The sequence below is a fragment of the Myotis brandtii genome, unplaced genomic scaffold (assembly GCF_000412655.1).
Source record: "Myotis brandtii unplaced genomic scaffold, ASM41265v1 scaffold374, whole genome shotgun sequence".
NCBI lineage: Eukaryota > Metazoa > Chordata > Mammalia > Chiroptera > Vespertilionidae > Myotis > Myotis brandtii.
This window is the reverse complement of record NW_005364372.1, coordinates 1457429-1472260: the sequence shown is the minus strand read 5'-3', so window position 1 is coordinate 1472260 and position 14832 is coordinate 1457429. Positions and strand designations below refer to the sequence as shown.

Below are 14832 nucleotides of genomic sequence, written 5' to 3'. Positions count from 1 at the left end.
CGCATGTGGCTCGCGAGCCGCGGTTTGCCGAGCCGCAGTTTGACGACCACTGACCTAGAGGGAAAAAAGGGGGGAGAGGGCTTTACATTAACCAACCAGCATCTCTGTGAAAGAGCTAAAAAAAAAAAATCAGATTGCATCACTCCTATTCTCCAAAACCCTGGGCTCAACAACAACAAAAAAAGAGATATCAACTATCTTTTTAGTTTCTAGTTAACAGCAATTTTCTGTTCTGTTTAAACAGCTAATTTTTATAGGTCATATCTCTAACTGTTCATGATTACTTAGTCAATCAAAATGGCATACACATTCCACTCATAAAATCAGTCTCTGATGATAATTCTAAGTACAGCAAGATAAATCACACATTTAGGGCAACTAAAAATGTCACTGATTAAAAAAAAATTGCGAGCAGCATTTAGAGTAGAGAAGGGATGGGGGGTAAGCGAACAACTCTTATAGGCAGATGTCTATGAATCAGCAGGTACCTAATTATTTTCACAAAAGGTGTGACAGAAATAACAATCAAAAGATGACCTATCACTTTTATGTATAAAATAAGAGAGAATGCAAATATTTATCTGAAAAACCAATGTCCATCCAGATAACTAGAATATCAAGTATATTTTGGTCTGGTCACTTAATAAAATAATGATTCTGTGCCTTCCAAGCATGTCCTACTAACCTGATGACAGAATCCCCATGTCCAGTAGGAGCTGCCAGACCCCTATGGCCGTGGATCTGCACTGGACGAAAGGACAGTGTTCCAGAAGCCAGTCAACCAGTTCTGACCCAACACAGCTTCGCCTGCATAAAACAAAGCCATTCAGATGAGACATCGTGGCCACTCCTTTGCCAAAAAATTGGTATTTAACAGCATCCCTCCCATGTGCTTGCTTTTTAAAACAAGTGACTCAATAATACATGACATGTACCTCTGATTCATTCCTCTTTCGGATTTTAGCTCAAATATCACTTCCTTAGAGGGACTTGGAATCAAATTCTCTTATTCCTTTTCTTCAAGTCACCTTACATTTAATAATGATACATCTTTCTGAATGAATAATATCTGCTTTCCTCACTTAAGAATAAATTTCAGGAGACCAAGGATTAAGCATAACTCACTATTAAACCCCAACAACTAGGACAGTCCAGGTACACAGTAATTTCTCAAAATACGTAAGTTTGCATAAATGAATTCAGCAGTCCTTTATAGAAAGATAATGCTTCTGCCTCGGCAAGACAAGTACCTCAAGTTGGTGGTGATAGATTTTGGTTCCACCATTTATAGATTTTTATCTAGTCTCTTTTTTCCCCCAAATGCAATCTTTAATACAAGAAACAGAATATCAAACTATCTTTACTGTTTACAGTAAAGGACAACAAAGAATGTACAAATTGTGAACAAACAGCAGAGCCAGCAGACACCACATCCACACCCCAACAGCAAAACACAAAGGAAAGGCAAGACTCTGGGCAAGCAAGAGATGATGGTCCAGGCCGCACTGTCCAGGTACCAGAAGAAGGCAGAGCAGGGCCCTCAGGCAGCAGGGGTTCCATACAGAAGGGCAGGAGGAGAACTGAACGTTTAGTAGGTACAGGCTCCAAAATGTTTCACAGAAATGAAACCACAGCCAATGCCAGGAAACAGCAGAGCACAGTCCGTGAGAACAACAAGAAGTCTTCTTTGCATGGGGCCCATTTGTAACCACACTTTGAAGTCGCTCTTTGACACAAAAACATCAGCAATACTTCATCGTACTAGTAGGTACAGGCTCCAAAATGTTTCACAGAAATGAAAACACAGCCAATGCCAGGAAACAGCAGAGCACAGTCCGCGAGAACAATAAGAAGTCATCTTTGCACGGGGCCCATTTGTAACCACACTTTGAAGTTGCTCTTTGACACAAAAACATCAGCAATACTTCGTCGTACTTTTTTTATAGAGAGACCATAATTATTCATCAGAAGCAAATACTGGAAGAGATCTGAGGCCACAATACTACTGCCAAGTGAGAAATATGGGAATTGATTTCCTTTGTATTAAAAGGGAACACCTGAAACTAATACAAAATAATATTGAATATAAACTGTAATTGAAAAAAATTTAAAAGAAGGGGAAAAGCCAATATCTGCTGCACCCTGCTTTGGCCATGCACGATCAGGGGCCCTGGGCCTGGCCCTACCCCAGGGGACACCGGAGGAACAGAGCGCCCAGGCCTGTGCTACTGAGGGACTCAGTTATTTTTCTTTTCACCTCTTAAAAAGCATTCCAGTATTCCCCCTTCAACTTTACCATATTCTCACCAAACTTAAACTTGCAATATTTAGCATTGAAAGAACCCACAGGACAGTAAGTGGACCTACGAGAAACAGTTAAGTGGAAGTTTGTCTCCCCACAATGACCCAAAACGTGCCCACAGAAGCACCCCCACTTTGGTGATGTGAGCTCTCTACAGTGGAATAAGCAGGGGGGTAAGATCCCCGTCTAAACTAAAAAGCTTCGGGGAAATGTTGTAAGAGGGGGAAAGACAAAAATGAGAGCAAAAACAAACCCCCGAAACCTTGCAACTCATTTTCCTAAGCAGACAGGACACTGGCTGGCCCGGTTCAGGTAAGGATTCGCCCCTGCAGCCAGTTTGAGTGGCACCGCAGTATGGCAGAGAGGAAAGGAATGTTTGTGGATGTCCTCGGTTCCTGCAGACTCCTTGGTGATCGGCATGGTCACGTGTTCACTAGTCAACAGCAAATGCTAGGTCGGTGACAAAGTTGGCTGGCCCCTCTACAGACCACATCCCAAGAGTCAGCCAGTTGCTGTGAGCCTCCTGTCGGCAGCTGGAACACATCCATGGTGTCTTCATCCTCCATCTCCAACGGGGCCAGGGTGTCTGCTTCATTAATTGGCTGCCCATCAAACCGGAACCTAATCTGTCTCATTGACCAGCCCTGCAGCTCACAGTAGGCCTTCATCAGCTTGCTCAGTGGGGTGTGTCTCTTAATCTTGAACTGGACCACTGAGCCATCCTGCCCCGCCACTTTCAGATTGATGTGGTCATTCTGTCTTCACTCCCTCCTTGGGCTTCTCCTCGGATATGGCTGCTCGCGGTTGTGGGGCAGTGGGGCGGCAGGGAATTAGGCACGCTCTAGAGACTCACCGCTCTCCCACCACAACTACTCTCTGGGACAAGCTTTGCCCCCCAAATCCTGGCTCATGGGTTGGCTGGTCCGAGGTCACGTCGAACCCTGGGCATCGAGTGTGCGCCCAGTTGGGTTGAGGTTCTCGGCTCTGACCAGCCCTGCAGCTCACAGTAGGCCTTCATCAGCTTGCTCAGTGGGGTGTGTCTCTTAATCTTGAACTGGACCACTGAGCCATCCTGCCCGGCCACTTTCAGATTGATGTGGTCATTCTGTTTTCACTCCCTCCTTGGGTTTCTCCTCGGATATGGCTGCGCACGGTTGTGCCCTGACCTGGAATTGAACCAGCGACCTTCTGGTGCATGGGATGATGCCCAACCAGCTGAGCCCCACCGGCCAGGGCTTATCTAGTCTCTTTAATAAGAATAAAATAATTCCAAGAGAATTAGGCAAAGTTGGAACACAGTGGGTAATAGAGAATTTTGTTTGCTACTTTTCAGAGATTAAATCCCAGAATTTGTTTCAAAGGGCAATCCATTTGACTGTGAATCTTTTTAATATAATCTAAGCAATCTAGCTCAGGAACCTAGATCATAACACCCACAAATGCAGATGTGTGTGAAGGATTCCACTAACCACACACACACACAATATTCTCTGTAATCTGTCCTAAAATATACAACTATAATCAAAGGCTGTCCAATCTTGGCATTACAAGAAGTATCTCAATCCTTCTTTTCCACCTTTATGAGCCTGTGATGAAAAACCCAAAGAAGAAAGCTTGCTGAAATGTGGATTTTCATTTGCAGAAATTTCATTGAATCCCACTCTCCCTTATGAGAAACTGTCACCAAAATGTGTAATCTGTCCTAAAATATACAACTATAATCAAAGGCTGTCCAATCTTGGCATTACAAGAAGTATCTCAATCCTTCTTTTCCACCTTTATGAGCCTGTGATGAAAAACCCAAAGAAGAAAGCTTGCTGAAATGTGGATTTTCATTTGCAGAAATTTCATTGAATCCCACTCTCCCTTATGAGAAACTGTCATCAAAATTTTTTTTAAATGATGTATCATGTAAATGGCTATGTTCATTCTGTATTTGGCATTTAAGGACCAAAAGATGTAAACTTTATGTGTATTCCTAAAACAGGAAAATATTGCCTATCTCCTGTGATTGGCATAGGCACAAATAGCTAGAAATCACACAGTAACCAACAATACAAAGATATGCCACAAGGTGCTACAGTTTCCAGAGTGAAGAAAAAAATAAGCTTTTTCTGTGGAGAGATCAGATCAAACATCCTAGCTTTTGATAATGCATCACAGTTTTTGGTACAGTGCTACAGTTTGTAAGATGCTCTAAGGCAATTAAGGCAATACCAGACGTGTTTAATCGCAGGTTAGCATCAAGGCAATTAAACAGATTAACAGTCAAATAAATGGATGTGTTTTTTTAAACAAAATGAGAAAACAGATCACAACAAAACAGTTAATTAGACAATATTAACTTCTAATTCGATAGGACACCCGTCATGTGAAAGGCTCAAAGTGTTAATTAATTCCTCAACACCTCTGTCAATTAGCCAGCATCTTCTAACTAATTGCTTGAAGCACAGTTATCACTCGGATTAAACACTGTATTATTTGTAATCCTTATTCTCAGAACAGTCCAGCTCCTCTGCCTACTGTGTGGAACGTGAAAGGACACAATGGAACATTTACTGAATAAATCAAACTGTTAAATTGCAAAGGGTGGCTGGATGGATGGGCGCGCATGTTTGTTCACAGGTGATGATGGCGGAGAAATTTCTCAGACGCGGGCTCCTCAAAACCGTGGTTAGGCATTACCTGAGAGATCTGGCTAACCTGCAGATTCTTTTTTTTTCTTTTTTTTAAAATATATTTTATTGATTTTTGTACAGAGAGGAAGGGAGAGGGATAGAGAGTTAGAAACATCGATGAGAGAGAAACATCGATCAGCTGCCTCCTGCACACTCCCCACTGGGGACGTGCCCACAACCAAGGTACATGCCCTTGACCGGAATCGAACCCGGGACCCTTCAGTCTGTAGGCTGATGCTCTTTCCACTGAGCCAAACCAGTTAGGCTAACCTGCAGATTCTGAGGCAGGACGGCTGGGCGGGGCCTGCGAGTCCTCGATTCTAACTGGCTCCCTGGTGGCCACAAAGCCCAACCCCCAGCTCTACCTTGTCATTGGGAAGAGCTCCCTCTGTTTGGGGGACAGGGCCGAGTCAATATGCGAAAACATAGCACTGCCCTGGCAGCGGTTAGCAAGGAGGTGAGCTGCCTCTGCCTTTAACGCATCCTCCCCTGACTTCTGACCAGGCCCGCAACAATCCATTTAAAATGCCCAAATCCACAGGATTTAAGGAGAGCAGTGAGAAGGAGAACGGAGACGGTTGGAAGGGGACAATCCATTTAAAATGCCCAAATCCACAGGATTTAAGTGAGAAGGGGAACGGAGACGGTTGGAAGGGAGCAATCTGACTACGGACAGCAGCTCTTATTCCCGGGGTATTTTCGGTGTTGTCCTGAATCCAGAAACTGTTCTGAGGACATGCAGACCTAACCACAGTCGCATGTGAGGTAGGAACGTTGTGATACGGAGGCGACTAGGTACAGGGCCAATGGGATTGCTGTAACAAAGCATTCTTTTAACAATCTCTGGAGCTGAGCGCTTGCTATCTCTTAGCTTCCTTCTGTCTCTGGTTACATTTTTAGCAATTATTTCATGATAGTGCAGACTCAACTTTAATCTCGAATATACCAGTATATGGGGCGATGCTATTCAGAGACCAGCTCTGAAAGTAATTCTCATGTGGTGCATAGGGAACACTTTCCCTTAATTCACTACCAGACATACGAAAATGATCCGTTCTGGGCCACCATATTAGCATTTTGTCTTTATACCAAGAACATGCATTAGTCCTTAGATTTTAAAAGAAGGGAGGTTCTGGCCTGACCACTGGGAATCTGAAATAGCAAAAACACATGCTCTTTCCCCATTCTATTCCCACCAGTATGTTCTAACTTGGATGGATGGTTCTTTCCATGAACCCAACTAATGTATATCTCTGCATTCTTTTTTCAGTCTATATCCATAGAGGTCACATAAAGAAACAACAGAGCAATGACAGACGTTACACATAGCCTTATGTGTAGCAAAAATGAGTCCCATGAACCCTGCTGGAGAGCTCAGTTGGTTAGAGCATCATCCCGATACCGCAAGGTTGTGCGTTCGCTCTCCAGGCTTGGCTCATATAAGAATCAACCAATGAATGCATAAATAAGTGGAACAGCAAATCTCTCTCTCTCTCTCTAGTCAATAAAAGAATTTTTTAAATGAATCCTATTAGGTCACTCACAACTAAACCCAAAGACTTTGTACAGTTCTTAAAAAAAAAAAATCAACGTGTCTAAGTTTAGTTAAAAAAATGACCTTTATTCTGGGAATTTTTCCTACTTTTTTTTTGCTGTCATTTATTCTGAGTATTTTTCCTATTTTTTATGGTATTATGATTTCATTTCTATAAGAAAGAATAATGAAAATAAATGATAGGGTTTTTTTCCTTTTGAGGTTTTCTTCTGGTATTGTTTGGTGTGGTTTAATATCTTTACTTAACATAAAAACAATAATAATATGGAAAACTAACAAAAAAAACTTTTGTTTTTCCTTTAACCTCCAGAAAATGAAAATATGGGCTCCAAACTTTCTAAGTGACCACTCTCTTGGTCCAGCTGTACTTTAAAGCAGGCCTCTAACCCACCCATTGACTCTAGCGCCTCTGCCCTATCCACTAGCCAAGGCGGAGAAATGCCATCCCTACACCAACCTGCCCCTCCCGCTCTTCACAGCACCCAAGGGGATTCTCCCTCCCACCTGGCGAGCTGAGCAACGGTTCTCTCAGCCCATGGTCCTGAGAGTCCTCTCAGAGCCTCGATAAGGTCCCTGAAGGGGGACCTATATTTATTGACATCACAGTCGGACACACCCAATTAAATTATTCTAAACTATCCCAGCTCAGAGGAAGCAGAGGCTCTCTCAGAAACCCATCCACACCCGGGGATGCCAGACCCTAACTTCAGAACCAGGAGCCCAACTGTCAACAAACACTTAGCTAAGTTTAAAGAAGAGACAAGTCATCACCAGTGACCCAAAAGGACACTTCAACAAACTGACCTACAGCCTGTTCCTACAGCCTGTCTCTCTGTGATCATGCTTAAGATTTTAACACTTTTTTTTCATAAGGAGAGTTTCTGACAAGATGTTAGAAAACTATGTTACCTGTAAAATCCCTTGAGGTTCGCTCTGTCCTTGATCAGATCAGCTGCCTGGACGATAATGATATTCCTCAGTGCTCTTCCTGCACAAGAAGAATTCTCCCCATAAATCTAAGTGGAAAAAACAAACATTCCCTATAAATGTAGAACAATCATGCCATAATCTGTGAGCATACTATATATATATAAAAAATGATGACCAAATCCATAAGCTTAAGACACTTATGCAGCTACAAACACAGCTACCTATTTTATTTTACCTTTGCTATTGGTTTATGCCAGTGGTCGGCAAACTGCGGCTCAGCAAACTGCAGCTCGCGAGCCACATGCGGCTCTTTGGCCCCTTAAGTGTGGCTCTTCCACAAAATACCGACTTCTGTGCATGGGCCACAAAGTTTCAATCGTACTATACATGCGCGCCCGCACGTGGTATTTTGTGGAAGAGTCACACTCAAGGGGCCAAAGAGCCGCATGTGGCTCGCAAGCCATGGTTTGCCGACCATGGGTTTATGCTATAAAACTCTAATAGCTATTTTCCATATGCTAAATGGCTTTAACTATAATTACAAGTAATATATTTTACACAAGTTTTTAGTGTAAAATACCCACTGTTTTTAAAAACATAGTGTTTCTATCAATAGGGCAAATCAAAGAATATTTTTATTATGTATTAACTCTGCCATATTGATAACGCATCCATGTAAAGGACTTAGAAGATAGGAAACTGATTTTTCCCTGTCTCGTGGACATCTTGTATCACAACATTTTGATAGCAGGCTGTTGTCTGCTCTGCGTTTAAGGGTCGCTCCACTGCAGAGTTCATAGTTAATTCTAAGAAGTATGGTTTCATCACTTTGCCATTCCAGTGAGCAGATAAAAATTTTTTCAATCTTCTAATTTGCGCATATGAGTCCCTGCTTCTTAAAGGATGAAGGAGGGCATTCCTTAGATCCAGAGAGGCTTATGTCCTTTAGTACACCTCCTTTCCCCATAGCTGGCCCCTTCCTCTGAGTGCATTGTGCCCCACTAACAAAGGAGCCGTGTGACAATGAACTCTCTTCATAAGTAAAGGCTCATGAGAATTCGTATATACAGGGGGTAGGTATTCATATCTGTTCCCTTGTTTCTTGGTGAACTCTTTCTGCACCTACAAAATGTTGCCTCTATAAAATATAAATCTTCGCTCAAAGCAAACAAATGGATAATATGTTGATTATAACCTAACAGGGAATGATTCAACCCCATCCTTATACTTTTTAATTTTCCTGTTACCACCTCCTAAACACAACCCTATGAGAAAGTGAGGACAGAACATGACTTATTTTTAACACATTAAAACTTAAGAAGAACGTGAACACGTCAGATGACAGAAACTATTACCCTAAGGGAGGTACAAGTCAGCTGACACTTGACTGGTCCTGACGTGGTACCATATGCAGTCCCTCAGTCATTCAGGAAAACGTTTAATGATGCTGGGGATATGATCATGGAAAAAGGCCAAAAAGGTCTCTGTCCTCACAAAGCTCCCAGGCTCCTGTTGTTTTAAAAACGCAACTCTCTGTCGACTGATTCTTTAACACAACGTGATAAAGGCGTCCTCATCTTGTCTCACCAATTAGCATACGGAGATATTCTACTATTAGATAAATGTAAGTATAAATAATCCCCTTGCCCGTTTCCAGTGTTAAATACCCACTATTTTTTTAAAATACAGTGTTTCTATACAGAAAAGTGAAAACCTTGTCTCACCAATTAGCATACGGAGATATTCTACTATTAGATAAATGTAAGTATAAATAATCCCCTTGCCCGTTTCCAGTGTTAAATACCCACTATTTTTTTTTAAAATACAGTGTTTCTATACAGAAAAGTGAAAACATATTATGTATTAAACTCTGCCATATTGGTAATGCATTCATGCAAAGGACGTGGAAGATGGGGAAATCTTTTTTCCTGTCTCGTGAACATCTTGAATTCTGACCCAGTTATCAGGACATCTCATCCGACTCTGGCTGTATCACCCCGGTGAAGGAGACGGCATGATCAGGAGCACAGAGGGCAGCTGTAACTAGAGAATTCTACATCAGGGTCTCAGAATCACTGTTTCAGAAAATACAGCAAGAGAGACAAGAATCGTACCTGGGAAGAAGTGTGCTCAAGGTATGGATTGGAAATTCTTCTCTGGAGAGTCTATTTTAAAAGAAAAAGGGGAAAAATTAGGACCAAGTAGAAAGAAATCATTGCACCATCAGGGCACACGATATGCAACAGTGGGAGGCCCAGGAGTTGTCCCTGACAACAGATGAGCTTAAACCTCCAGTCACAGAACATTAATGTCCTTATTCTTACTCTGTAAATACCTGGTTAACATTCACTCTAATGGGCCAGGACATATTATTCAAACGGCTCCCAATCTACAGAGCACAAGTTTAAAAAGTGCAACAGAAAGACTGGGGTGTTTTTGTACTTGTCACTTGGTTCTTCATGTGATTTTGATTCCATTTCTCCTTTCCTTCTCCTGTCCACGTTCACCAGTCTAACTTAGCTTTCATCCCCACCCACAGGAACCGCTGCTGCAGCTGCACGATGGATTTCCCTGCCCTCTAGTCACACCCTCTCAGGCCACCCTGCAAACCTCCCCTACACAAATGTCTCTAAACCGCCCCCTCAACTGACAGTGGGGCTCTTACTGCTTATGTGCATCAACCCACACCCCCCGAGCCTGCCCTTCTGGGTCCACCACAGTCTGCCGCCAACCGGCAACTAGTAGTCTCTTTCCACCTCACTACCTGGGTTCTTTTCTTGTTTGTTTGTTAATCCAGTCATTTTTAGAGAGAGTGGAAGGTAGGGAGGGAGACAGAGAGAGAGAGAAACATTGATGTGAGAGAGACACAGCGATTTGGTTGCCTTCTGCATGCGCCCTGATCAGGGCCGGGGATCGAGCCTGTAACCCAGGTACATGCCTTGGGCCGGAATCGAACCTGGGACCTTTTAGTTCACGGGCCGACGCTCTATCCACTGAGCCAAACCGGCGAGGGCACTTCCTGGGTTCTTTATTCTTCAAGAGGTACTCATAGAAGAACCTGTCACTCCAATACCTCTGCGCATGCCATTCTCCACAACAGAAAGCCCTCAATCTCTTGACACTTTCCTGAATCCCACCAGACTCCCAAGTCCAGGTTTTGTGCAGTCGCCTTCTAGGCGAAGCTCCTCCCACCCACCCAGTCCACCAGGGTTTGTGGTGTTTGGAGCTCTTTGTTTTTTGATTGTTCACATGCCAGCTCCTGGGTCCGTACTGTGGGCTGTCTCTCTGTGAGTGCATTTGTCCCAACTAATCCATACGCTCCTGGGGAGAGGGCTGGCCGTTCCTACAGCTTCGCTTTCACGGCACCCAGCCCAGCAATGTTCATTTTTCTATGCAGTTATTTGTAGATATCCGCATCTCTACATCCACTCGGTAATGCAGGAGCTAATTTTTCCCACCTAACAATCCAGTGGGCAGCACCATCACCCACGTGTGCTTAAGCACAATGGGAAATTACCATTTCCCAATTCAGGAAAAAGAACAGAGGAACTAACATTTACTGAGCTTTCAACCTATGTTTTAAAAGCTCCTTTCTCCTCTATTCCTAGGCTTGCTGTCTTTTCAGATCCCATGGTTTTTAGTCTGCCGCCTCCACTTCTTAGAATTTGCTAAATTTACAAAACATCTCCTGCCAATCATCGCTTTCCGGCATCTGAAGCTTCTACCAAAATGTAATGTAAGACAGAATTCCCCTTCCGCCTCTTCCCGCTCCACACGCCTCCCACACTACTCATCTTCTAATTAAACTAAAATAGATATATAGACGCTTTACCCCAAAATGCCAATTGGTACACCCTGCTAAAAACTTGCAATGGCTTCAAAGAAAATGACATTTATAGGGTAGAGAGGCCATTTTGAATCCCCATTCACCTCCCCCTCCTGCTCTAGTCTCACCCACTCCCAACTGTCTCTTCCCGGGGCTTCTGTCATCCGAGCCTTGGTAATGTATTCACTTATTGAAATACTGAACAATTTAAAATTTGCATATGCACCAGATTTATAATTTGACGATGAATCATCATGATAAGTGATTTCCCTCCTCAACAGAGCGACTTTTAAAAATCAATATAGCAGGCCAGACCTGACAATCTTTATTACTCATCTATTTGCCTGGATCAGCTCAGAAAAGCAAATACTTCCTCTGATCTAGTTAAAAAGAAAGCATTTAGGGAGAAACAAGTTCTAAAGAGCCACGCAGGGGCACGTTCACAAAAGAAAGCAGCCGGCTTCCTTTCTCTCTGCTGCCAACCTAGACCTGCCTGTCTCGGCCCTAGCCTTACACTCCCAGTCCCCCTCACAGCAGTGTCCCCCCTGGATGGCTGGTCTGAAAGGATTGGTAAGGTGAGTAAATAAAGCAATGGGATTCTTCCCTGCTGACTAGATAACAGCGTTAGATAAGCTGCTGGTCCACGGGGAACCCACAAGAGCAACACAAGAACTGCCTTTTACAGGACACAATACCTAGACCTGCTGTCAGACACTCCCGCCAAGCCCTCTCTTAACGGGGCCCTGGGGAGCTTGGTTTTATCAATGCCCCTGGTCAGCAGCTCTCAAACTCCGCTGAGCTGGGGGAGCCGCAGAGCTCTCTGCAGATCTCCGCAAAGTCCTGATTTCTTACATTTAAAATAACTACATCACTACGCTCTCTTTTTTAGAGGCCACTCTGTAAGCTGTTGCAAAAATAGCAGGTGCCGAAGACTTAACGGAAGAAGCACACGGAGGAGCAGTCCATCCGTTACTTCATTTTTAATAGGATTGTTGCATCATTTCATCAACAGAGGGCCAGCTCACAGGAACTTGCAGCTCCCTGCTCCCAATCACCTCACAACGTGCTCTGTCAGCATCTACCTGGGAGCATTACAAGAACCCCCTTGACAGTGCACCTTCACCATCACACCTCATAAACACAATGCCCAGAAAAGATAATGATCCCCCCTTATTTCCAATTTCCTAGAATTACTTACATTAGATGCCATGAGTCTTTCACGAAAGACATGCATACACCATAGAGAGAAGACTGCTAACAGCACAAATAAAATCAGATTGTAATTCAAATTTATTTCTTCTCCTTTCCATTTTAAGAAACCATGGAAAAGGATTTCCTAGATGATTCTAGGCAAACTGTATATTTTAAACAGGTATTAGAAAATTACAACCCTTTAATATTCGCTTCCAGAAAAAAATAACGGTATAACTCAAAAGGATAATTGATTAGCAATCAGATATTACCTTCATGTTTTCTTGGAGTCAGGTGTCCACTAAAGCTAAACTGTAATAGTCTGTGAGGCTGGGTGTGAACCAAGCATGAAATTCATTCCAGTCACTAAAAATAACTTGGTAAACTATACGATAGATTTAAGGCACATTTCTTATCAGCTCTTAAAGGTCATCTTAATACACTCCTTGGATTGAGTTCAAGTACTTAGGCTACTGAGGGGAGAGAGAACTCAAAGGAGAAAGGCTGAATCACTTCCATCACCACAGCAGTGGGACCTGCTCTATCACAAACAGGCACCAACAAGAACCACCAAGTGTATTGATAACTTGAGAATTCAGTTCAGGACACAACTTTCTATCACCTTCAGCCACTGTCCTTTTGCCATTCTCAGTAGATGTAAGTTAGAATAAGTATACTTGGATTTCTTATAATCCTATGAAGCCAGAAAGCTCCATAGGTACCTGGAGGGCACCTACAGTAAGAGATTATGGACTAAGACAAGAAAAGTTGTGATCTGGTAGGCGGTCTGGTGGAGTGCTAAGATGGTGGGTCCTTTTTAAGCCACAGGATACACTTACCTCTCAATCAAAACGTGGTCAAGTTTAAAAGGACAGAAGCATTTAGGGAGAAACAGCCACTATGTAGGCTTGAGAATTACATGGTCATCACAAGTTAAGCACAATGTAAACTGGAGACATGAGCCAACTGATGACATGGAAGGGCAGGGCAGTTCACCACAACTCCCTTCCTGCAAGCTCTGGTCACCATTCAGGCCCACCACCATTTCCCCAAGGAACCTGCTCCCAGCAGCCAGTCACAGCCACAAAGGCCATTTGTCATCATATCTTCTCAGCATAGCCTGGCCACACCAAAGTCCATGATGTTCTTGCAAGCACTTTTTCCCTGGCTCTAAGCTGTGTGGAATGAAAGGGGAGGTCGCAGAAATGCTTACTGAGCACCCCCCTGGTCTTGAGCACTTTCCCATAATAGTCACTGTACCCACCTATTCACATTTTTACAGACAAGAGGCCTGAGGGTGAGAGAAATTAAGAAGTTTACTTACGGCCCCTGAGCTGGGAAGTTACAGAGCCAGGACTGAGACAAAGCCACCACTCTCCTGTGACACGCTACATGTCATTGACAACAACAACTGCCCTAGCCCGGGTGGCTCACTTGGTTGTCCCATGCACCCACCAAAAGATGCGGGTTTGAGTCCCAGCCGGGGCACTTAGGGAAGGCAACCAGTCAATGTTCTCTCTAAAATCAATAAGCATATCCTCGGGTGAGGATTAAAAAAAATTTTTTTTAAGTAACAAGTGGTTAAAAAATAATAATAAATAATTAAATAAATTATTGAGTTTCTAGTATGTGCCAGAAGTTATGCTAAATGTTTGACATGCAACATATCACTTAATCCTTCAAAAACTATAAGGTAGGTACGATCATTAATCCCTTTTTGCAGATGACAAAACTAGACTTAAAGAGGCTAAGAAATTCACTCGAGTTTGCAACTTAAGTCTATCTTTAGTTACTGCCCCATATATGTATCTTCTAACTTAGAATGTGGTGATTTAAGAGGAATGTGACAAACGAGTACATTTAACTGCATGAGGACGTCATAAGTAGCACCCACTAGATCTGGCTTATGAATTAGAACCACCTAAGAAACTAAAACAAGCAAACGAAACAAAACAAGTGTTCAGGCCTCACCTCAGGCCACAGAACTAGAACCTCTAGCAGTACCTGCTGCTTTTTGCCAATCTCCCCAGGCAATTCTAACCCAGGTTTGAGAAAAACTGTCAAAATCAGTGGGTGAAATGGGCCATTTGACCCTCTCATCATCCACTACAGCCAGGAGGCTTGGAGCATCCTCAAACGTCGCCTCAATCACATTCCCGGCTGAGTTCACAACACAGCAGAGGAATAAGTCATCTGACCAATAACGCCGGGCTCTGCGGCTGAGCTTCTAAGTCTGGCTGGTGCAGAACAAAGAGCCAGTGTTTCGCCACGCTGCACCTGTTGGTGTGGTTTGTGTTTTACATACCCCAGCCCAGACACGGCCCTGAGCCACGATGCCTGCACGTCCTCA

General features: G+C 43.3%; 1 protein-coding gene and 1 pseudogene across 1 annotated transcript in view; both read right to left on the bottom strand.

The window, feature by feature from the left end:
• RAPGEF5 (Rap guanine nucleotide exchange factor (GEF) 5) overlaps positions 1-14832 on the bottom strand; it is a 199888-nt gene that overhangs the window by 149693 nt on the left and 35363 nt on the right. Inside the window, exons 2-4 of the mRNA XM_014544637.1 lie at positions 9580-9630; positions 7445-7551; positions 686-807 (exon numbers count right to left, since the gene is read on the bottom strand). Of these exons, the coding sequence (XP_014400123.1) occupies positions 686-807; positions 7445-7551; positions 9580-9630 (280 nt within the window). The remainder of the gene's footprint in view (positions 1-685; positions 808-7444; positions 7552-9579; positions 9631-14832) is intronic.
• LOC106727128 lies at positions 1809-6048 on the bottom strand (annotated as a pseudogene).